Consider the following 26,592-nt stretch of genomic DNA (forward strand, 5'->3'; position numbering starts at 1 on the left):
ATGGTAGCCATCATTCATTCTGTATGTTGTAAGTTACACATGACACATGAAGTAAATTTAAGTACTTTCGTATCATTACCAAATCTGAAAGTTTTAATCGATTCAAACTTTTCTGCCTTGTATCAAATGGCTATAAATTTCTGTGTTTATCTTACTCATTTTCATGTGAAGAATCTGGTAAGAGAAAAAAATGGCTAAATGACAGTAACAAAAGAATTAACAGCCCATATAAATAGATATAGAATATTATGTTACATACCCTGTCCATAAATTGTTGCAAGAATTGTTAAGAAGTCAGTTTTACCTAAATTGAGCTAAAGATTCAATGGAATCTTTGCCAAAATTCCAACTTGATCTTTTATACAAGATGACAAGTTGATTGTAAAATTCGTATGGATATGAAAACAATCCTAGGATAGTCCGAGCAATTTTTAAAAGACTAAAGTTGGAGAACTTACACTACCCAATATCATATAGCTACTGCAGTTAAGACAGTGCAATTATTAGCTACATGATAACATGTATATATGAAGAGGAACCAGAAGCAGACCCACATATAAGTAGTCAATTATCTTGGACAAAGGTGCCATGGCAATTCAAGAGTAAAGGAAAATCTTTTTTCAATAAACAGTGCTGAATGAGAGATTCATACATTAAATGGATCATAAACTTTAAAAAAGTAGACAAAGATTTCTTACATAGAACACACACATTCCACAAGAAATTGTCCTTTATTAAAAAACAAATAGGGGTGCCTGGGTGGCTCAGTCGTTTGAGTGTCCGACTTCGGCTCAGGTCATGATTTTGTAGTCTGTGAATTCGCGCCTCAGGCTCTGCGCTGACAGCTCAGAGCCTGGGGCCTGCTTCAGATTCTGTCTCCCTCTCTCTCTGTTCCTCCCCTGATCACATTCTGTCTCTCTCTCAAAAATAAAATAAAAACATTAAAAAATCTGCTCTTTGAAGAATACTGTTAAAAAAAGGCAAGCTGTATATTGAGAGAAAATATTCACAAAACATATTACATATATTTGACAAAGGAGTTGTATTTAAAATTTATACAGCTCAATAATAAGCAGACTAATGGGCCAAAGATTCGGATGAGCACTTCACCAAAGAATATATAATGGTCAAGAAGCACAGAAATACTCAACATTATCGGTCAGTGAAATGCAAGTCAAAACTGTGAGACATTATGTACCCACAGAGTAGCCAACATTAATAAGATTGATAATACCCAGTGTTGGTGAAGATGTGGGGAAGGAACTGAAACTCTCATACTCAGATGGAGGGAATGGGAAACATTTCTGAAAACTGTTTGGCAGTTTCTTATAAAGTTAAACACACAACTCAACCATTCCACTTCGAGTTACTAACTGAAGAAATTAAAAGCACATATGTAACAGCTTTACTCATAAAAGCCAAAACTGGAAATAACCCAAATTGATAAACAAAATGTGGTATTTTCAGATCAGTGGAATACTACTCACACTTTGGAGCACAACTCGTGAGTAAAAAGGGAAAACTGATACCTACAATAACATGAATGTATCTCAAAATCATTACACTAAGTGGAAGAAGCCAACTAGAAAAGCATATATCCTACATAATTCCATACATAAAATTGCAAAAAATGACAACAAATCTCTAGTGACGGAGCAAATAAATGGTTGTTTGACTAAAGTTTGAGAGCTAATGCAAATATTCTCTATCCTGACTATGGTGTCCTCAAATTGTATACTTTAAGCGGGTACAGTTTATTGTACACCAATTATACCAAAATTAGATTAATTAAAAAATAAAGAGTGTAAAGAGGAGAGCCAAGAACAAACGAAAATGAAAAATGGAGCAGAAAGGAGGAGGACCAGTCTATGTATCTGGCAGCACTATGCTCACTGTATGTCAGGGTCTGAGTAGAACAGACGACAAAATACAAAAGGACCGCATAACCTGTGATGTTACAGATTGCTAAGTTACTGGATCAGAGTTTTATACGTGGCAGTTTGTAACTTCAGGAGCTCACAATATCCATTAGATTCAATCCAGTATTACAAAGTCAGGAAGCTTTTTGTTTGTAGGGGACCCAAAACTAGGAACGAGGCAGACGGGTGTAGAGCTGGTGAGACACAATCTGAGGCACAAGCGCACAGCCCAGCTAACCGAATCCTGATCTCAGTTCTACTACTTACTAACTGTGACTGTGGACAAGCTACTCAGCCTGCCACCGTCTGAGTTTTCTCACCTGTGAAATAACAGTACCTCAGGAGGTGGTTGTGAAAATTAAATGACTGATACGGGGCCTGGCACATAACAAGTACTTCCTATTAGGTATTAATGTTTTTCTCTAATTTTCTCTATTAAAAAATATACAATTATGGTAGAAATTTGAAAATTATAAAAGTGGTTGAGTCACTTAAAACCTATTCTTGAAAAATGGAGTATGACTATGTATATAAGTGATTATTTTAATAGATGTATAAAACTCCACTGTGTAAATGCAGTATAATTTAATGATTCTTCTAATACTGAACCCATGATAAATAATGACTTTACAAATATCTGTGTACATATTTTTCCACATTTTATTACTTCAAGAATTCACTAGAGTGGAATTACCAGATCAAAGGTTATAATAATTTTAAGGCAAAAGTGGAACAAGATGGGCATATGAGTTATTTTAAACTGGGCATTCCAGGGGCGCCTGGGTGGCTCGGTCGGTTAAGCGTCCGACTTCGGCTCAGGTCATGATCTCGCGGTCTGTGAGTTCTAGCCCCGCGTCGGGCTCTGTGCTGACCGCTCAGAGCCTGGAGCCTGTTTCAGATTCTGTGTCTCCCTCTCTCTCTGCCCCTCCCCTGTTCATGCTCTGTCTCTCTCTGTCTCAAAAATAAATAAATGTTAAAAAAAAAAAAATTAAAAATAAATAAATAAATAAATAAACTGGGCATTCCAGTTTATATGCAAACTGGAAAAACAGTGTATTTCCTTGTTTTAATTGACATTTATTTATTTACTAGTCATGTTGAACATCAAGAGTTTTTAGCCATTTATATTTCCTTTGCTCACGTTTCTATTAGGAGTCTTCAAATCAAAGTGAATCTGTATGTAAACTGCATGGTAACAATCACTGCAAACCACACTGGACTTTCTTTTTTTTTGAAAGATGTATTTTATATATACCGTATCCCATGTTTAAAAAATAAGTCCAAAAAAATCTTTTAGTAACTATATGGTTTTTTGGTTACTCTGTTGGTTATTTGAATTTTACTCTTAGGAACACTCTGGTCCAAGTCATGTTTTTGTTTTATTCTGTATTAACAGGCTATTTTCTGGGGAATGTTTTTCTGAAATACAAAAACAGAATTACCAGAAAAACTGTCCTGAACAGACATGTTACCAGAGAATAGGTGAACACAACTGTTCTTTAATTATTACTAAATTTGGGGGAAGTACATTTTAAGTACTAAGCAGCAGAAACCATGTTAAAAATAAATGCTTGTTCCTTAAGTTCTCTCTTTATCTAGAGAGGGAGAGAGTGAGTACAAGCAGGGGAGAAACAGAGAGAGGGAGAAAATCCCAGGCAGGCTCCATGTTGTCAACTGGGGCCATGGGTGGGGCTCAAACTCAGGAGCCGTGAGAACATGACTTGAGCCAAAATCTAAGAGTCGGATGCTTAACTAACTGAACCACCTAGGTGCCCCAAACTCTTGCCACTTTCTTAGAAGCTTCCAGGCATAGCTGATTTCTTTTTAAAGTTAGAAATATTGCAGCATATTGTTTAGCTAAAGTTACCCAGTTAAAAATCAGATTCTCTTCATTCTTGTATATTCAAGGTATAAAGTTTATCAACTTATCTTCCAATGCTGTTTTTGAAGTTTAATGGATTAGCACTAATTGCTATGATTATGTAGATTCAGAAATTCTTAAGATATTTCAAGTGTATCTTTTGAGCCATAGTTATCTTACTAACAGAACTGAATCACCATTTTCTAGAGTACTTTTAAAAGAAACAAGATTTAACATGCTAAGGGACCAAATCACTTATGAGTTGCATTTTCAGTTCTCAGTATACCCTCAGCTCTAAATGCCGTCACTGACATTGTGGGAGGAAAACAAAGACATTAGACAATCCCAAGCTTCTAAATAATCAGTTGACTACACTACTTCAGTATCAAGTGGGGGCAGGGTGGTGATGGTAATCTATCTCTACACCCATTGGTTCCCTCAAAGTAAATCATGTGCTGGTACAGGGTGAAAAATCTAGAAAAGTCTAGAAGAACATACAATGAGTCACACCTGAGAGATAGGACATGCCGCTGTCAAAATTCACCATAGTCAGGTTTAGTGGAAGAGGGGAAGGCAAGCATGTTTAATTTGAAAAGGCATCCCAAATGTTTCTGGCATGTCCCTTCTGCTTGAGAATCACTATACTACATGAGTCATCCTTTGAGATTTTTGTTCCTAGGTCATTTCCTGTCCAGTTCACAAACCAGCTATTAATGTTATTAGAAGAATGAATCCTGTTAAGTGTAACTAGCTTTCCTGCTCAGTCATAAGCATATAAAAAGGTCATAAGCATATAAGAAAATCATAACCATATGTGTCCAGGACAATTGCTTGTGAAGTTAAAAATAATACTCATAATACATGCTTTGGTCATACCCCATACACTCTCAGTGACTCAGGGCTTCCAGCAGCTTGTTTTATAAAAACTCTAGTGATGGATTGTTAACTAGACTTACTGAGGTGATCATTTTACAATGTATTCAAATATCATTATTTTATATATCTGAAACTAATGTTATATGTCAATTATATCTCAAAAAACATTAAAACAGGGTAGCCACTGGCTATACGTGAAGGTGGTTTTTTCATTTCATTATAATGAAAAAGCAAAGTAAACCTACACCCTCCACATAAGATACTAATGATTTCATTTATACAGGAATTTAGGACTGATTTACTTACTGTGTCTTGTATCAAGAAAGACTAAACTGGTGAATTTTGAAATCTGAATCACATGTAAAAGTGGGCCAGGTGAAGAGCATAACTAATTAAAGTTTATACTTAACTAAAATATACCTGTAGGACTAGGAGGTATTTTGTCTTGAGACTTTCTTGTTTACACATCTGTATTGAGCTGGTGCATTAATTCTCACTCCTCTCCAAAATCATACCAAAAAAAAAAAAATATATATTATATATATATATAATATAAAATATAAATATAAAATATAAAATATATATTAATATATTTTATATTAAATTATTTATATTTATATTTATATATATTTATATAAATATATAAATTATATATTTATATAATATATATATAATATATATAAATATATATAATTATATAATTATATATAATATATATATTTTATATATATAAAATATATGTAATTATATAATATAATTATATAAATATATAAATTATATATTTATATAAATATAAATATATTTATATTTATATTTAAAAATATAAAATATAAAATATAAAATATATATTACACATCTGTATTGAGCTGGTGCATTAATTCTCACTCCTCTCCAAAATCATACCAAAAAAAAAAAATATATATATATATAAAATATAAAATATAAATATAAAATATATAAAATATATATATATAAAATATATAAAATATAAAATATAAAATATAAAAAATATATGTTTTATATGTGTGTGTGTATATATATATATATATATACACACACACACACATATAAAATATGTACTTATAAGGACAAAAGAATGGGAGAAAACAGCACATAAAAAAGTCAGAAAAACTTGGGGAGACATAAGCCAGATTGGGAGAGTAGTCAATGATGTAACAAAGTGAAGAAAAATAAAATTAAGGGGTTTGCAAAAGGAGATACCAATGGGAAATACGCTGACTCACAGTACCAAATATCAAGCACTGAAAACAGACATGAAAAATGAATCCGGTCCCATAATGGATTAAACTTACCTCCTAGATACATGCCCTTTAGGATTTCTTAGAAGAGAATCTAAACAGACCTAGGGAAAAATCTTCTAGATAGTGACATTTGATAAAGCTTACTCAGTAGCTAAATATCCTACAGAGGGGTGACAAGCTGAACCTATTGGTATTTGTAGTGCCCCATTATTAAGTATATGAATGGACAATCAATGATTGATAGACATTTGATAAAGGAGTCTGTGGAGGGTTACAATTCTAGAGATAACTCCTTAAAATTTCTGTCCCTGCTTATACACAATCATACACTAATCTAGAGACTACTGAGAAGAGACTGCAAAAGGAATTAAGACTACTAATCATCTGATTTAAGGGAGATTATCTTGATTCTTTCTGTGAGTCCAATGTAATCATACGAGGCCAGCCAAACAGAAGAGGAAGGCAGTAGAGTGAAGCACAGGAAAGAGGAGACAGAAGGGAGGGCCAGACAGATGTGAAGAGTAAGGACTAGACTTGCTATTGCTGGCTCTGAAAATGGAGGAAGGAAGCCACCTGTTGTTAAGGAATTTGGGAGGACTCTAGAAGCTGAGAATGACCTCTCACAGACAACTAGGGGAAACCCTGGTCTCTACAGTCACATGGAACCAAATTCCACCATGAAGAATTCTTTCTCAGAGACTTCAGGAAGGAACACAGCCCTGCTAACACCTTACTTTCAGCTTTATAAGACTAACTAGAAGAGCCAGCTGAGCCACACTGTGCCCAGACTCTTAACCTATGGGAACCATGAGCTAATAAATTTGTGTTGTTTTAAGCTGCTAAGGTTATGGTAAAATTTGTTATGGCAGCAATGGAATGAACTCACAGAGCTTCTAACATGAAAAAGACCTAATGAAAAGAAAAACAACTTGTGAAACCAGAGATAATGCAGAAAATAGAAAAACAAAACAAAACCTTCTTAAATACAGTTCTTAGTAAGACAATGACATCTATGACAGATGAATAGGATGTTATAAAGAACAGCTAAAGATTAAGAAAGATCTTAGGAGATGCAGTGAAAGCAGTTCAAAGAGGGAAATATATACTAATATATACCTCAAGAAATAAAAAAAGTCAAACAATCTAATCTTACAGATAAAGGAACTAGAAAAAGAAGAACAAAGCACAAGGTGAGTAGAAGGAAGGAAATAAGAATGAGAGCAGATATAAATGACATAGAGCCTAAAACAAAAGAAAACAAAACAAAAATCAATGAAACAAAGAGGTGGTTCTCTGAAAAGGTAAACAAAATTGATAAACCCTTAGACTCATCAAGAAAGAGAAAGGACCCAAATAAAAGCAGAAATAAAAGAGGAGAGGTAACAACCAATACAGTAGAAATGCAAAGAATTATGAGAGAATACTAAAATTATAGGCCAACAAACAACCTAGAAGAAATAGATAATTCCCAGGAAAATACTATCTTCTAAAACTGAATCAGGAAGAAACAGAAAATCTGAACAGACTACCAGTAACAAAAAATAAAACCTACCAAAAACCTACCAAAAAATAAGTCAGGACCAGATGGATTTGTGAATGAAATCTATGAAATATTTAAAAAAGAGTTAATACCTATTCTACTCAGAGTATTCCAAAAATAGAAAGAGAGAAAGGTTCCAAATATGTTCTATGAAGCCACATTACACAGATACCAAAAACAAAGACACCACAAAAAAAAGAAAACTACAGACCACTATCACTGATGAACAGATGCAAAACTCCTCAACAAAAACTACTTTCAACAATACATTAAAAGGATCATTCCCCATGATCAAGTGGGATTTATTATGGGGATGCAAGGATGGTTCAATATTCACAAATCAATCAACATGATACACCACATCAACAAAGCAAAGGATAAAAATCATATAATCATCTCAACTGATGTGGAAAAAGCATTTGACAAAATTCAACATCCATTCATGATACAACTCTCAACAAAGTGAGTGTAGAGAGAACATACCTCAACATAATAAAGGCCATCTATGAAAAACCTATAACTAATATTATACTCAGTGGCAAAAACTGACAGCTTTTCCTCTAAGATCAGGAACAAGACAAGGATGTCTACTCTCACCACTTTTATTCAACAGAGTACTAGAAGTTCTAGAAACAGCAATCAAAAATAAGAGGCATCCATACTGGGTACAGAAGAGGTTAAACTGTCACTATTTGCAGATGGCATGATACTATACACAGAAAATCATAATGACTTTGACACATAACTACTAGAGGTAATCAGTAAAACTGTAGGATACAAAATTAATACCCAGAAATCAGTAGTGTTTCTATATATATCTCAATAATGAAATAACAGAAAGAGAAATTAAGAAAACAACTCTACCTAATAACTGCACCACAAAAAATAAAATACCTAGGAATAAACCAAAGAGGTGAAAGACCTATACTCTGAAAACTATACAGTACTGATGAAAGAAACTGAAGATGACACAAACAAATGGGAAGATACTCCATGCTCACAGACTGGAAGAATTAATATTGCTAAAATGTCCATACTACCCAAAACAATCTAAAGAGTCAATATAACCTCTATCAAAATGCCAACATCATTTTCACAAAATTAGAACAAATAGTACTAAAATTTGTATGTAACCACAGAAGACCCTAAATGGCCAAAACAATCTTGAGAAAGAAAAACAAAGCTGAAGGTATCACAATTCCAGATTTCAAGATACACTACAAAGCTGTAGTAATCAACACACTATGGTACTGGCATAAAAACAGATGCACTGATCAATGGAATAGAGAACCCAGAAATAAACCCATGCTCATATGGTCAATTAATCTGTGAAAAAGGAAGCCAAAGGGGGGGGGGGGCAGCCTCTTCAATAAATGGTGCTGGGAAAACTGGATAGCTACATGTAAAAATAATAAAACTGGACTACTTTCTAACACAAAAATAAACTCAAAATGAATTAAAGACCTAAACGTGAGATCTGAAACCATAAAAATCCTAGAAGACAATGCAGGCATTCTCTGACAATTACCACAGCAACGTGAAGCAAGAGAAACAAAAGCAAAAATGAGACTACACCAAAATAAAAAGCTTTCCACAGCAAAAGAAACCATCAACAAAACAAGAAGGCAACCTACCGAAAGGGAGAAGATATTTGCAAATGATTTATCCAATGAGGAGTTAACATCCAAAATATATAAAGAACTCATATAACTCAACACCAAAAAACAATCCAATTAAAAAAAGGGCAGAAAACCATTTGAATAGACCGTTTCCAAAGACATACAAATGGCCTACAGATGCATGGAAAGATGCTCAATGTCACTAATCTCCAGGGAAACACAAATCAAAACCAGAATGAGATATCACAGAACACCTGGTCAGAATGGCTAAAATAAAAAAGACAAACAACAAGTGTTAGCAAGGATATGGAGAACAAGGAACCCTCATGCACTGTTGGTGGGAATGTAAATTAGTATACTCACTGTGGAAATCAGTATGGAGTTTCCTCAAAAAATAAAAAATAGAACTACCATATGATCCAATAATTCCACTACAGGGTATTTACCCAAGAAAAATGAAAACACTAACTTTAGAAGATATATACACCCCTATGTTTATCTGCAGCATTACCTACAATAGCCAAGATATGGAAGCAACCTACATCCACTGATAGATAAACAGATAAGGAAGATGTGGTGTATGCATATATATTCCACATTATATATCTATGTACACACACACAAACAGAATATTATGCAGCCATAAAAAGGATGAGATCATCCATTTGCAACAACATTATGCTAAGTGAAATAGGTCTGAGAAAGTACAAATACCATACGATTTCACACATATGTGGAATCTAAAAAAAACAAATCAATAAACAAACAAAAATCAGAATCAGACCTAATAAATACAGAGAACAAACTGATGGTCGCCAGAGGGCAGGGGGTTGGGAGGGATGGGTAAAATATGTGAACAGCAGCGGGGGATACAATAGCATCATGTATAAACGTGATGAATCACTATGTTGTACACCTGAAGTTAACACTGTGTCAACTATACTCAAAAACTTTAAAAAAAAAAAAAAAGAAAAGAAAGATCTTGGGTATTAACAGTGGGAGAAGGAGTCCTTTTTGTTTTAATTCTTTTTTTCTTTTTGAGGTTTAACTTACATAAAATCCACAAATCTTAAGTGTATTCATGAATACCTGAGTAACAAACATCCAGATAAAAGAGAAAACATTGGAAATTTTAATTTGATAGTCACAATAAAAAATCCAATAGAAGACATGTTAAGTCAGGTAAAAGAATCAATCCAACAACAATGCCTAATCAATTACTAGTAACAGAGAGAACAGAGAAAATAAAAAAGAATTAGGGCATATTACCATGAAATTTCAACATGGCAGAGAAAAGAACAGATCCTGAAATTAGTTTCCAGAAGGGGAAAAACAGTTTACAAAAGGATGAAAATAAAAATTAAGAACACCATCAGGACTATTACTACCAACACTGAAAGCCAACACACAACTTAATAACACTTCCCAATTTTGAGGAAAAATAATTTTCAAACCAACAATTCTATCAAAGGACAAAATAATGTTAACATCTCAAAAATTTACATCCCATTCACTTTTTTCTTACTGTGCAGATGATACAGTCCACCAAAATAAGTGAACAAATCAATACTGGGGAAAATGCAAGGATTAAATATGAGAGAGGAGAAGACATTGTGCCTGGACGATGGTAAAGGGAAGTCCTGGAGCCATGACTACATACTTGAGACTAGAAAGCATCCACTTCAGATTGGAGCAGGAGTACTGAGCGGCTTCAGAGTTTGTCTAGGGAAAAAAAAGGGGGGGGGGGGGAGGAAGGAAGGAGTAGATGATATCATAGAGAATGTAGAATACAGAAGAATCAGCAACTGATACAGGTTGAAAACTAAGCAAATGATAAACAAGAAGGCATATGAGAGGATAAAGTACACACTTTGGTTCACCAAGTAAAAATATACCCCTTGTTGAAATAATGTAAGTAGTAATTATTTAGTCAAAAATTATAATAGTTATGATAAGGGGGAAAAGAAACATTTCAGCAAAAAGAAGTGAACAGATATCTAAAGCTGATAAAATCAAGAAATAATGGTATATTATTTAGAATTATGGAATCAGGGGCACCTGGGTGGCTAAGTAGGTTAAGCATCCAACTTCAGCTCAGATCATGCTCTTGTGGTCTGTGAGATCGAGTCCCACGCTGGGCTGGCTATGTGCTGACAGCTCAGAGCCTGCAGCTGGATTCAGATTCTGTGTCTCCCTCTCTCTCTGCCCTTCCTCCACTCACATTCTGTCTGTCTCTCAAAAATAAACATTAAAAAAATTAAAAAATTAAAAAAAGAATTATGGAACCAAAAGTCAGAAACAACGAGTAGAAAGTGGCACTAATGTGAATAGGAGCTGGGGAGAAAGAGGGCAGAAAAGTGATTTTATAAGCCATTTTTTCTTTTTCACGTTTTAAAATTAGTGTTTAACATAAAGTGTAGTATTAGTTTCAGGAACAGAATTTAGTGATTCATCAGTTACATATATACCTGGTACTCATCACAAGTGCCCTCCTTAATATCCATCACCTATTTAACCCATTCCCCACCCCCCCAACCCTGTAAGTCCTTTTTGACTTTAACTCAATATAAAAGAAGCAGGAAAATACAACCCCTTACTAGCTATTAAAGGGGAAAAAAGAAACTAACAGAAGCAGGAACAGTCTAATTTATAAAAATACTTTTCATTTGGTATCCTTTTTCTTCTATCTGAAAAACTTCCTATAACCTTTTCATGGTTCAGGTCTGCTGGTGATGTCTTTCACCTTTTGTCTACAGAAGTCTCAATTTTTGTCTTCATTTTAAAAAGATTTTGCAGTTGGGTAAAGAATCCTAGGTTTTTTCCTGCAATAATTTTCAGATGTCTTCCTATTGTCTTCTGGTTCATGTAATTTCAGAGAAGTCCGTCACTATTCTTTTATTTGTTCTTCTGTATGTTTTCTCTGTTAGCCTTTGAGGAATTTATCCTTATTCTGGTTTTCGGCAATTTAATTCTGATGTATCCTGGCATAGTTTTCTTTAGGTTTATTCTGTTCTAGGATCATTGCATTTCTTAGATCTGTGGATTTATGGTGGGTTATGGTTTAAACCATCAGTTCTTCAAATAATTTGTGTCCCTTTCCCCAACTCCCATTCTTTGTGGGACTCTAGTTTCATGTATGCAGACGGATTAATCATTCTATGAGGCCAGCATTACTCTAATACCAAAAACTAAAGGCATTATAAGTAAACTATAATAGGCTAATATCTATGCAAAAATCTTCAACAAAATATTAGCAAGTAGATTCCAACAATGCATAAAAAGAATTATACGTTGTGACCCAGTGGGATTTATGCCAACCATACAAGGGTGGTTCAACATCCAAAAATCAACATAATTCATCTCATCAAAAGACTAAATTTTAAAAAAAATCACATGATTATACCAAAAGATGTAAAAAAAAAAAAAAAAAAAAAGACAAGGTCTAATACCCATTCATGATTAAAATCTCAGTAAATGAGCATAGAGGCACATTTCTCAACCTGATAAAGAATACCTACAAAAACCTTTTAGCTAAGGACACACTTAATGGTGATAAAGTTGGAAGTTTTCCCACTAAGATCAAGAGCAAGGCAATGATATCCTCTCTTACCACCACCTTTCAATATCTTACTTGAAGTACTAGCTAATGCAGTAAGAACAGCGAATAAAAGGTATACAGACTGGGACGGAGAAGACTGTCTTTATTCACAGGTATGATCATCATCCCTATAGAAAATCTGAATGCATCAACAAAAACTCCTCAAATAATTATAGCAAGGTTGCAGGACACATAGTAAAGGTACAAAAGTAAATTGCCTTCCTATATACCAGCAATGAACAAGTGGAATTTGAAATATAAAACATGATACTATTTTCTTAAGTATTTTTAAAAATTTTTTAAATATTTACTCATTGTTGAGACAGAGACAGAGAGACAGAGAGCATGCAGCAGAGGGGCAGAGAGAGAGAGGGAGACACAGAAACCAAAGCAGGCTCCAGGCTCTGAGCTGTCAGCACAGAACCCAATGTGAGGCCTCGAACTCATGAACCGTGAGATCATGACCTGAGCCAAAGTCGGATGCTCAAGCAACTGAGCCACCCAGTTGCCCCTAAAACATGATACTATTTACATTAACATACACAAAAAGAAGTACTTGTGTATAAATCAAACAAAATATGTATAAGATCTAAATGAGGAAAACTACAAAACTGTGATGAAAGAAATCAAGAAATAAATAAATGGAGAGATGTTCCATTTTCATGGATATGAACACACAATATTGTTAAGATGTCAGCTCTTCTCAACTTGATCTACAGATTCAATGCAATCAAAATCCCAGGAAGTTATTTTATGAATACCAACAAACTAATTCTAAGGTTTATGTGGAAAGGCGAAAGACCCAGAATAGTCAACACCATATCAAGAGAGAAGAACAAAGTTGGAAGACTGATGCTACAGGACCTCGAGACATACTATAAAAGTAACATAATCAAGATAGGGTGCTACTGGGGAAAAAAAAAAAGCAAATAGATCAGTGGAACAGAAATATAGTGCCCAGAAATAGACCTATATAAATACAATCAACTGTTCTTTGACAAAAGAGCAAAGGCAATACAATGGAGGAAAGATAATTTTTCAATATATGATGCTAGAACAATTGGACATCCACGAGTAAAAAATAATTTAGAACCAGACCTTACACCCTTCACAAAAATTAACTCAAAATGGATCACAGTCCTAAGTGTACAATGAAAAACTGTAAAACCCCTAAGTAACATAGAAAAAAATCTAGATGACCTTTGGTTTACTGATGACTTTTTAGATATGATGACAAAGGCATGATCCATGAAAGAAATAACTGATAAGCTAGACTTCATTAAAATTAAACTTTTCTGTTCTCTGAAAGAAACTGTCAGAGAATAGAAAGACAAACCAGACAGTGGAATATCTAATAAAGTACTGTTATCCAAAATACGCCAACTCTTAAAATTCAACAATAAGAAAACAACCTGATTAAAAAATAGGCCAAAGGGGGTGCCTGGGTGGCTCAGTTGGTTGAGTGTCCGGCTTTGGCTCAGGTCATGATCTCTCAGTTCATGAGTTTGAGCCCCATGTTGTTGGGCTCTGTGCTGACAGCTCAGAGCCTGTAGCCTGCTTCGGATTCTGTGTCTCCTTTTCTCTCTCTCTGTCCCTCCCCTGCTCATGCTCTGTCTCTCCCTCAAAAAAAAAAAAAAAAAAAAAAAAAAAAGGCCAAAGACCTTAACAGACACGTCACCAAAGAAGATGTACATATGGCAAATGAGCATATGAAAAGATGCTCCACATCTTATGTCATCAGGGAAATAAAAATTAAAACAATAAAATGTCACTGCACATTTATCAAAATGGCCACAATCCAGAACACTGATACCACCAAATGCTGGTAAGGATTCAGAACAATAAGAACTCTTACTCATTGCTGGCACGAATGCAAAATGGTACAGCTACTCTGGAAGACAGTTTGGTGGCTTCTTAAACAACTAAACCTATTTTTACCATGTGATCCAACAATCACACTCCTTAGGATTTACCCAAAGGAGTTGAAAACATAGGTCCATACAAAAGCCTCCACACGAATGTTTATAGCAGCTTTACTTACTAACTACAAAACTTGGAAAATATCTAAGATACTCTTCAGTAGATAAGTGGAGAAATAAAGTGTGGTACATCCAGATAATGGGATATTACTCACTGCTAAAGAGAAATAAGCTATCAAGCCATGAAAAGATACGGAGGAAACTTAAATGCATATTACTATACAAAGGAAGCAATCTGAAGAGACTACATAATGAATGACTCCAATTGTAGGATATTCTAGAAAAGGCAAAACTATGGAATAACTGTAAAGAGATTAGTGGCTGCTAGGGGTTGGGAGAGAGGGAAGGATGAATAGACAGAGCACAGAGGATTTTTAGGGCAGTGAAACTGCTCTGCATGATACTATGATAGACAAATGGCATTATGCATTTGTCCAAACCCACAGACTGTATAATACCAAGAGTGAATCCTAGTGTAAGCCCTGAACTCTAGATGATAATGATGTGTGCAGTGTAGGCTTATCAACCGTGCCACTCTGGTGTGGGATGTTGACAGCGGGAGGTTGTACATGTGTGGGGACACAGGGTAAATGGGAACCCTCTGTACTTTCTGTTCAATTTTGCTATGAACCTAAAACTGCTCTAAAAACTTCTCTAAAAAATAAAGGTTTTTCCCTTTTTTAAAAATTTTTATTTCAGAGAGAGAGCACGCGAGCAAGGGGCAGAGGAGGAGAGAAAGAATACTAAGCAGGCTCCACACTCAACACAGAGCCCCCTACATGGGGCTTGATCCCACAACCCCAGGATCATGACCTAAGCATGTCAAGAGTCGGACACTCAACTGACTGAGCCACCCAGGTTCCCCTCCTCTAGTTTTTTAAAACACAAGAACTTTAGATGGCTAATACAGATACGAAAACATACTTAGCTTTATAAATTAAAATGAAATACTGTTATTTTTTCACTCAAAGAACCAAACACTAAAACCCAACAATATTCAAGTGTTAGTGACATTTTGGGACAATGGATTTTCATATGTTGATGGTTGGAATGTAAACTGGTACAGCAGTCTGCCCCTTATTCATGATTTTATTTTCCATGCTTTCAGTTAACTGTGGTCTGAAGCAGATGATCCTTCTGACGTATCATCAGAAGGTCAGTAGTAGCCTAACTCTATGTCACAATGCCTACATCATTTGCCGCACTTCATCTCATCATGTAGGCATTTTCTCATCACAAGAAGTGAAAATACAGGACAATAAGATATCTTGAGAGAGAAACCAATTCATAGGACATTTATTGCAGTATATCTTTATAACTGTTCTACCTTCCTATCTATTATTAATCTCTTATTGTGCCTGATTTATAAATTAAACTTTATCAAAGGTATGTATGTACAGGAAAAAGCACAGTATATATAGAGGTACTACTACCTGTGGTTTCATTCTTCTACCGGGGCACAAAATTGGGGGACTACTGTATAACCAACCACTTGAGAAACTCGTGCATACAAATACAAAACTGCAAAAAAACAAAACAAAACAAAACAAAAACACCCACAGAGCAATGGCAGTAACGTCTTGTTTATGGATATATGTACACACACAAATATGGATAAATTCATGTGCATGTGTGTGTTAATGTTTTTTTAAAAGTACTAGAGGAATACACAGTAACTTATGATACTGAGCTTTGTGAAGGGAAATTATGAGAATGTGACTCAAGAAGTTTACCTATATTATTATCACTTTTTAAAAGAAAGTTTTGCCAAATGGCAAAAATTTCAGGTATTAATTCTAAGATAACAGGAATTAGGTAATTTTTATATAATTCCTTATACTTTTCTGTATTTTATTTTTTCCAAAAAATTCCATTAAACATAAAAAAACACTGTAATTTCAGTCATTAGATCAAAATAGTAATGTCCTAAAGCTCCCCTAAATCTATGCTACATCAGAATTATGTACCAGTGATAATGACAATAGTTCACATTTTCTCTGATCGTTGAATACCTTCTGTCATGACATAACTGGGTCAGCCAAAAATAACCCACATTTCATTTCAGAAGGCATAAAGAGAATTACTATAAGACAGTTCAAGTTGTAGACCACTTAAGGAAGACAATACTCATAGTCATTTCCTTAAGAGCTGTGTCAGGACCTTCAGTGAAAGAAGTGACACAATCTGCCTGAATCACTAAAATCAAAGGGAGACTTACATGAAAGAAAACAATGCAAAAGCTACACTCTGAAAATAATGCCTTTTTTCTTCTCCTTCCCAAGAAATAAATTAAGTCATCAGAATGAAGTATTACATAATAATACATACCTGATACACTTCTAGTAAGTCAAGAGCCTATGTTAGACTCCTCCTGATCCATCTTACCTCAACAATTTATCTTAAAGGAATACAAAACTTTAAAGAATGAAGTGAAAAATGAACACACATATACAAACATAGATAGCTCACCCCAATCCCTATTCCATGAAATAAGCTAAGGGTCAATATCAGTCATATATATGTCACACAACTCATAATTTCAAGAAGAATTTAATACTTACTAAAAGTCTTACAGATGTCAGAAACAGCTTTGAAGACTCTATCAGAGAAATTCACTTTCACCTTCACATACTTCATGTTGGGAAGTTGTAGGCGGAGAAGTTTGTGCTGGGGGGTGAACTGAAGCTTGGCATCTGCCTGAATGCCGTACTTATCCAAGGTCCAATGTGTTTTAAGAAGCCAAGTTTTCTTCTTTTCCCACCAGAGAGCATGGTCAGACCAATCTTTTTTTACGTCTATAAAAAAACAAGCAATAAATAAAACACTTAAAAAAAAATCACTAAGATTACCTTAAGAGAAATTACAAGAGGAAAACTAAATTGGGTGTTTAATACAAGCAACTAATTAAATACTAAGTGTCTTTATGTGATAGGTACAAAAGAAATACTAAATAGCTGAGAAAACACCCTCTGCCTGTGAAAGGCCATAAACAAGGTAGCTGAGGCCATATACAGGATAACTAATAATGCTTACATCAGGTGCAATATGGGACACACAGCATGAAGAGTGACACTAGAGTCACTCAGAGAACAAGGAGAACCCTGGGGACTAGACTCGGAAAAATTAATGAGGTTGAGTTGGTAGGTTCTGAGCCCAGCTTTGAGGAATGGACACTATTCTGATAGGGCAGGTGAGAAGGCTGAGGTTTGTTTATGAGGCTGCAGATGTGTGCTGAGGTGCGTAAGGAGTACTGAAGAGTAAGATGCGGAATCAAAGTGAACAAAAACGAATATCCTAGGTGAAGAAGAGCATGCGAAACAAAACCCATGAGTAAGAGAAAACAACAATAAAACCCAAGAAACTATATCCCAACCATAAAGGCTGTCCCAAATACATTCCAAGTAACGTACAAGTTACACTGACCCAACTCCCTGCACCATATTTTGATACAAGCATAACAGAAAACATTAATACCTATTGAACTATTTTACAGCCTTCTGCAATTATAGTAGATGAAATCAAATTAAGGAATAAACACAAGATCTGGCTTCCCTCAATAAAGCAGATCATAACAAAAAACCTGCAAAATAAAATCCAACCTCAGCTAGTTTTTATTTTTTTTATACTTTTTTTTAACGTTTATTTATTTTTGAGACAGAGAAACAGAGCATGAACAGGGGAGGCGCAGAGAGAGAGGGAGACACAGAATATGAAGCAGGCTCCAGGCTCTGAGCTGTCAGCACAGAGCCCGACGCGGGGCTCGAACTCACGGACCGTGAGATCATGACCTGAACTGAAGTCGGACGCTTAACCAACTGAGCCACCCAGGCACCCCTTCAGCTAGTTTTTAAATAGCAATGAAAGTAGAGACTTTTTAGATCACTTATGCATTGAAGTAGGAACTAAAAATGGGGACAGGATATTTCAAAAAAAGAGCAGCCAAACAAAGCCTTCCAGGGGAAGAAAAAAACCTAGAAAATAACCTTCTTGCAAGTAAAAACAAAAGCTATTATTATAAAAAGCTCATTTTAATACAGATTTTAAAAAGCATTGGTCAACTTTAAAAACATGAGCTTAAAAGCATATACTAGTATGAAACTTTTTAAAAAAAGGCTTATTTATTTATTTTTAAAGAGAGAGCACAAGCGGGAAAGGGGCAGAGAGAGAAAGGGAGACAGAGAATCCCAAGCAGGCTCTGTGCTGACAGCACAGACACGGGGCTCAAACCCACGAACAAATGCACAAACAGTGAGATCATGACCTGAGTCAAAATCAAGGGTCAGACACTTAACTGGGCCACCCAGGCACCCCAAATATGGAACTTTTTAAAAACACAACTTGTATACCTGAAAGCCTCATGTAGTAAAAAATAAAATTTCCACATTGAATATGTGCCTAGAAACACCTTCTCTAATGGTAAAACTTACATTACATGATTGAACTACTCATTGTGAAAGAAAACACGTCACAAGTGGAAAAAGACTTTCAATTCTCTAGGTGTTAAAAAAAAATCCATTAGTAAGTACTTTAATGGGAGAACTATAGTTATTTGCAAGATTATATTGCCATTTTGAAATTTTGGGAAATTTGGGAAAACCCAATCATGTTATTTGAAGTTTGGCTGTGGAAATATATGTAACTCCTGTCTTATAAGCACTCACTTGTATCTTAAATTATTTTCCAGCACAGGATTTGTCAGTTAACTTTCAGAAACCGCAAATCTGATCCAGCTCACAGAAAATCACCAAGGTTGGGACCTTTTCATTTACTGTGAGATAAATTGTCACACGTTATAGACAGTTTACTTTTCTCTTCCTGAATAGAGAACCTAAGGCAGAAAAAGATAACCAGCAAAGAATGAACCGAGTTGAGTAAGGCTGAACTGACCTGAATTAATGATAGGTAGGCATACAATACTTTCTTCCCCATATCTCAGTCCATTCGCTATATTGTACTCTGGTGCCAATGTCAACCATTAAGGAAGCCTTATCTCCCACTGGGGAGAGAAGGGAAGAAAAAGCCGTACCCTACTAATTACAGCAATAGTCTGCAAACACAGACTTCTATCATTTGGGTTCCCCCAAAAGGCAAACCTGAGATGAGTACTTTGGGAGGAAGCACACTTGAGGGGATTAAGAACAGTAGACGGATGGAGAAAAGTCTATTAAGGGTTCATTGACTGCTGTGGATAACTGGAGTTCAGTCATGCTAGAGACCCTCCGAGGAATTATGTAGAACATGCCTAAGAATTGTCCCCACTAAGAAAAGAGAAGCTGGGGTATCTAACCACTTTCTTGGTTAAAGACTACTCCCAGAGCCATTAAATTCCTAGTACTTTCCGGCTGTCATGCTGGCCACCATTCACTCAGGCAGAGCAAACTCACAAAGCCCCAAATATTTGTATCAGGACTTCTACAGAAAAACTTTGTAGGCCCCTGATGAGATGAAAATCTCAACTTTGCATTAAGTAGTCTTCAAACTCTAACCCCAGAAACAGGTACATCCCCTGATCTTCCTCTTTTAAGAATCTGACCCTCCCCATCTATTCCACCTCCCTTTCTCACAACAAAGGAGCAGCCCACCTGCATCCATCAAGAATAAACGTAGATAAGATCCAAAGATTATGTACTAGACATCCTATGAGTAGACTGTTCACCTATAGAAGAAAATCTTATTGACTGGTAAGAGCACTCTTTTTTTTATCCACAGAAAATGTGATTAACAATAAAGAAAAATTACACAAAATAAAAGCAGAAACAGGACACCAAAAAAGATCAGAAGTGTCAACAGTGCACATGCCAAGAGACAAAAACCGAGAAAAGCAGGCATTCTGACAGCAAAAATAGTAGACATGTTGGAAGATGGGATGGCTGGACCCTGGGAGACTGTGACATAATGTTCAAACAGGATTTTTGGTAGCATTCTTAAACACCAGGAACCTAATTGGCTTTAATTATAGGGTAATTGCTACTACAGAATAAGAACAAACAGCATCCATAAAATATTACTTGAACAAATATCCACTAAACAAATACAGTGTGCCAGAGGTACTTTCTAGTACTACAGACACAGTGATGCTAAGAACAAAGTCCTGGCATCTTTGAAGAAGGCCAATATAGTAGAGGGAGGCAGTGAAGAAAATAGGTAGGAGATGACATCAGAGAACTAGTCAGGAGCCTTGTAGGTTATAAAGTGGTGTAACTTTTATTATGAGGATGAGAGAAGCCACTAGGGCAGGGGCTTTCAGCCTGATATTAGAATTATCTGAGCAACTATTCAAATATACTAATGCCTGGACCCAGCCCAAAGCATTCTTGGTGTGTGTCTAGAAACTGGTTTTAAGCAGGGGAGTGTTAAGTTTCAAAATCTTTACTAATAATTTTGAAGAAATGCAGAGGTACAGGTGTGCAAATTGAGAGTGACACTGAGAGACTGGGTAAGAAATTAATGTGGGAGTGGAAATGATGAAAGTCTGAGTGCAATGGCTGGGCAGTGAGGAAACAGTATTAAGGAATACAGAGAGCTTTTCCTGAGTATTTTGTTACAGTAAGGAGCACAATAATGGATGGCAGATGGACAGAAAGGGATGGCAAGTCCAAGGAGTATTTTTAGTTTTGTTTTTAAGAAGGGAAAGCTGTTACATATCATTTAAACAGAGACTGGAATAATCCTGTGAAGCTCAAAATACATTAATAATGACCATCATTCCTTAATTTGTTCTTCAACAGTCACTGTGTCACAGTTTGACTTCAAAACTTTTTAGAGACTTGACTGAGCTCTCTTAAATACGCAAAACAATGTTTTCTCACCTTCTAGAAAATCTTCCTTTGGTGTTGGCTTCGTATTATACTATGTATCCTACTTTGAAACTAAGATCTACACGTCAAGTCCCACAACTGGCTTGTGATATCCCCTAGGATATCACAAGAATATAGCTATTCTATTCAGAAGCAGCAAAGACAAATTTTATACACTGATCAGAATCCTGAGAAAAATGATATTATACCAATTGAGAAACATTCACCAAGGCAAGCATAAGAGCCAACTGTAAAACTGAACAAATTTCGTGTGTTTGTGTGTAAAGCAGTGTATCTTGGTGCAACAGCTCTTGAAAGTACTTAAGTTATCTAGTACATTACAGTACAGCTTGTCTCTACAGTGACAAGTTAAACCATAACATATGCAACTGTAACTGCCATAAACACTATGTGCGCAAGGGTAGATTTCACACAACACATATGTTTATATATTCCTCCAATTAAAGACTGAGTAGAAGCATAAAAACTTTATGTTGATTTTATTTATTTATTTATTTATTTATTTATTTATTTATCTATTTATTTATTTGAGAGAGAGAGAGAGAGAGAGAGAGAATGAACGAAAACTCAGGGGAGGGGTAGAGGGAGACAGAGAAAATCTTAAGCAGACTCTATGCCCAGCATGGACTGACTCGGGGGTTAATCCCAAGACTGTGAGATCATGACATGAGCTGAAATTAAGAGTCAGACACTTAAACTGACTGAGCCACCCAGGTGCTCCCATGCTGATGTAAAAGTAAAATGGACATCTATAAATAATTCTGAATAAATAATGAAAAGCAAATGAAAATGCTATTGATTAGTAAAATAATGGTTTATTGTTTTGTGTGGTATTAGATTTATAAAGAAACGTTTGCATAATCTAAAACTTTAGAACAACTTTCCATGTATGTAACTCCCTTCTACATCAAAATCTAGGCCCTGCACCAAGTTCAAAACAAACATTTCTGATTCTTCAGAATGGCAGCCTTGGTGTTTCAAACACAGCATCAGACAACTGAATGTAACACACACACACACACACACACACACACACACACACACACACACACACACAGGAATAATCAGCCTAGTACTTGCCACGCATGGGAGGAGTTAGCAAGCATCACCATAAAGGGACTTGTTTTATCAGCATTATAAAACCATTCAAGGGGTAGATCACGCTCAACCACGTTCTAATGGTCAATTTTTCCAATGTTACAATTTTCAGTTATATTCTAGGTATAGTGTAACCACCTCCTTTTATTTGGTATATTGTGATTTTATTTATTTTTGTATGACTTAAAAAATTAAATATTTTTTAAATTGAGAAAAATTATAAGAAAACTTTTTACAACTCATAAAATTTTTACATAATTCAAACTTTCATATCAGTTACAAATATGGTACAAAGACCTTCCCCCCCCCGAACCATTCATTCATTCATTCATTCATTCATTCATCTTACCCTTTTAGAAAAGTTTATTTATTTAATGTCTACACTCAATGTATAGATGTACAGGGGCTCAAACTCATGATCCCAAGGTCAAGAGTCACATGCTCTTCAAACTGACCTGCCAGGCACCCCTATTTAACATATTCTTTTTTTTTTTAATTAATTTTTAAAATTTTATTTTTAAATTTACATCCAAGTTAGTTAGCACATATGGTATACTGTGATTTAAAATTTTTTATCTAGATAGTCAGAAGCAACATACCACAAATACAAACCTTCTCAGAAAGAAAACCTAAGGGAAAATATACAATAAAGTCAATGTTTGTTTTCCTTTTTTAGGGGACAAAACATTATTCATCAATTTTGCCTTTTTAGTAATTTTTTAGAATTCAAGAACTATTTTTAATTTCGTATACCCAATAAAGGTCTTCTATAATAAATTTTATTAGTATGTGCTGATTTTTCAAAATATTTTGCCAACAGTGAATAATGTATAGAATTGTTGAATCACTATGTTGTACACCTGAAACTAATATAATAGTGCACATTAATTATACTGGAATTTAAAAATAAGTTTTTTATTTAAATTAATTAATTAATTAAAAAAAACCACACTTTGCCAGGATTCTGGAAAGAATTACTCCTGTATTCCTTATTTAATTTTTTAAAATGTTTTATTTATTTTTAAGACAGAGAGAGAGACAGAGCATGAGTGGGGATGGGGCAGAGAGAGAGAGGGAGACACAGAATCTGAAGCAGGCTTCAGGCTCTGAGCTGTCAGCACAGAACCCGATAAGGGGCTAAAACTCATGACCTGTGAGATCATGACCTGAGTGGAAGTCAGACGCTCAACCGACTGAGCCCCCGGGCGCCCCTATTCCTTCCTTATTTAAAAGATCCAATCATGTTGTGCTCTGTTCCACATAAAAATAACACTATTTGCTAGGCATGCAAATTCATATCATTAAAATAGCAAATGGCTAAAACACTAACTGAATCAATATAAATCTTCCTCCTTGACCGTAACAGAATGCTCAAATTCATGTAGTTGAGTATCCTACAAAGACACCACATGTATATTCTAAGGAACAGAAGGCTTAGGGTTTCATTATTGGGGTGCTAAGTATACAAATATTGCTTATTCTACACCAAATGGCTTTGAGGCATTCACCAGCTCCATGAGTCACAAAAGAAAAGCAAATATTTCAAATGCTTTCTGCTACAGAAAATATGTCCCTCTTTATGCAATGACAGCTATCTTACACTCTAGAAAATATGAACAGAGAAAGGGGATACACTATTAACACACTATTTAATCTTGTCCTAATAGGGCCACAATTCCTTCTTGACCATTTTGATATGCAATTCTAAAACGCAACTATTTACTTTCATTTTAAAAAAATTTTAGGGGCACCTAGGTGGCTCAGTCAGTTAAGTGTCTGACTCTTGATTTTGGCTCAGGTCATGCTCTCATGGTTCGTGGGTTTGAGCCCTGCATCAGGTTCCACGCTGACAGCAGGGAGCCTCCTTGGGATTTTCTTTCACTCCCTGCGCCTCTCCTGCCTCTCCTGCTCTCGTGCACTCTCTCTCTCTCTCAAAATAAACTATGTATAAAAAAATAATAAATGAAATAAAAAATTAAAAATTTTAATTGTTTAAAAGTAAAAAAAGCCAAATAGAAAGTTAACTGAATTAACTTATTCAAGTACTCACATTTTAAAAATAAGTAACTAATTAGTAAGTTTGAAATAAACAGGAAACAAGATGTTACTTTTAAGTAGCTTAGATTTCTAGTTGCATATTTAAGAAATAATATTCATTCAGGAAGGAAATACAAAATTTGTTTAGCATTCTCATAACTTCCATAAACCAGAAGCAAAGTTTACATTAGATTATCTTTGCTAAGTCAACATTTTATTTTAAATTATAAGTACACAGACACTTGCTGGGCACATGCCTTATTTTTTGTAAACAGATATTTTTCTACTGCGCAAATATTATATACACTTTCTGCTGTTTCCTTTTGTTTTGGGATCCTCTTAAAACCCCAAATTAGGTGGTAATAACTACTGCATGTCAAGAATTTACCGTCTTTACTGATGGCAAAAAACTCTTCGATCCTAGTAAGCTATTAACAAAGCTACTAATAAACAACTGGTTCTGACACCACTGCAAGCAAGCCATGCAAACCGACCAGGCCAGTCCACATCACAGGCCAGGGTCCTCTTGACCTCCAAAATAAGACTTTCAAACCCTTCCATTGCACCATTTACTTATAGTGCCTAACCACTCCTCTACCAAACTTAGAGGATCTTCCCTCCTTTACTTCACAACCAGACTGACTGAAACAATTACAGGCACAACTTGTTTTATTGTACTTGCTTTGCGGCAACCCAGCTTTGAGCGAATCTACTGGCACCATTTTTCCAAAAGCATTTGCTCACTCTGTGCTTCTGTTACAGTTTGGTAATTCTTGCAATATTTCAAACTTTTAATTTTTGTTATAGTGATCTGTGATCAGTGATTATGACTTGCTGAAGGCTCAGATGATAGCATTTTTTAGTAGTAAACTTTTTAAATTAAGGTATGTATACTGTTTTTTAGACATAACGCTACTGCACACTTAACAGACTATAGTGTAAACATAACTTTATATGCACTGGGAAACCAAAAATTTCATTAGACTATATTATTGGGATATTCATTTTATTGTGGTGGTTGAGAACCGAATCCAAAGTATCTCCGAAGTATGCCTCTATTATAAATTTTATTATCATCAGGGTCTAAGACACCACTGGGCAATCCTAGGTTTCTTTCATCCACTGCTATATTTCAACCTTCACAACCTTCCTCAAATTCATGACTATCCTCCCTCCTTCTAGGTAGATAATCATGGATTCTACTTCAGAAAATACAGAAACTATCAGACTGGAACTATTTCACTTACATGCCAACCAAATCTAAAACCCTCTTGCATTTGAATCCGTACAGATCTTCTGCCTTTGTGTTATGATAAAAGAAGTGTCTAAATGTCTATTTATCTCAAACCCATCCTATTAACTATGCTCTGCTGCTCTTCCCACCTTCTAGGAACCACACTTCTTATACTGGCCCCCTAAGGTATCTCATCCATTCCCATGGCATTAAATGGCATCTATACACTTAACATTTCTAATTTTTTATCTCCAGCCCAACCTTCTGCATAGAGCACTAGCTTATACAACCTACTGTCTATCCCATATCTGCATCTGGATGTCTCGCAAGCATCTCAAACTTAGTATATCCAAAACAACCCAATTTTCTCCAATTCCTACTATCACTAAATAGCACTAACTGCCAACCCAGTTGCTCAAGCCAGAATCTAGAGGTAATGGATTCTTTCCCCACCATCCCCCACATTTATCAGCAGTCCTTTCAGTTCAACTTCCCAAACTCTCCAGTTTCCACTGGCATGAACTTATTTTGTTCAGGTCACTATCACCTCTTCCACTGACCACTGGAACAGCCTCCTAACCAGTCTCCTCATTCCTTTCAGCACTTCCCACATAATATCCAAGGTGATCTACTCAACACTCATGTCATTCCCCTGCTGAAAAGACTTTAACAGCTTCCAAATGCACTCAAAATAAAATCCAAATGCCTTATCACAGTCTACAAAGCCCCACACACTATGGGTTATTTACTT

General features: G+C 35.4%; 1 protein-coding gene across 6 annotated transcripts in view; it reads right to left on the minus strand.

Moving 5' to 3' along the window:
• FERMT2 (FERM domain containing kindlin 2) overlaps window positions 1-26,592 on the minus strand; it is an 84,358-nt gene that overhangs the window by 33,746 nt on the left and 24,020 nt on the right. For all 6 annotated transcript variants that reach the window (XM_053889422.1, XM_053889423.1, XM_053889426.1 and 3 more), the window contains exon 3: window positions 17,216-17,449. In XM_053889422.1, coding sequence (XP_053745397.1) covers window positions 17,216-17,449 — 234 coding nt within the window. The remainder of the gene's footprint in view (window positions 1-17,215; window positions 17,450-26,592) is intronic.

The sequence above is a fragment of the Panthera pardus genome, unplaced genomic scaffold (genome assembly GCF_024362965.1).
Source record: "Panthera pardus isolate Hobbes unplaced genomic scaffold, ASM2436296v1 HiC_scaffold_24, whole genome shotgun sequence".
NCBI classification, from domain to species: domain Eukaryota; kingdom Metazoa; phylum Chordata; class Mammalia; order Carnivora; family Felidae; genus Panthera; species Panthera pardus.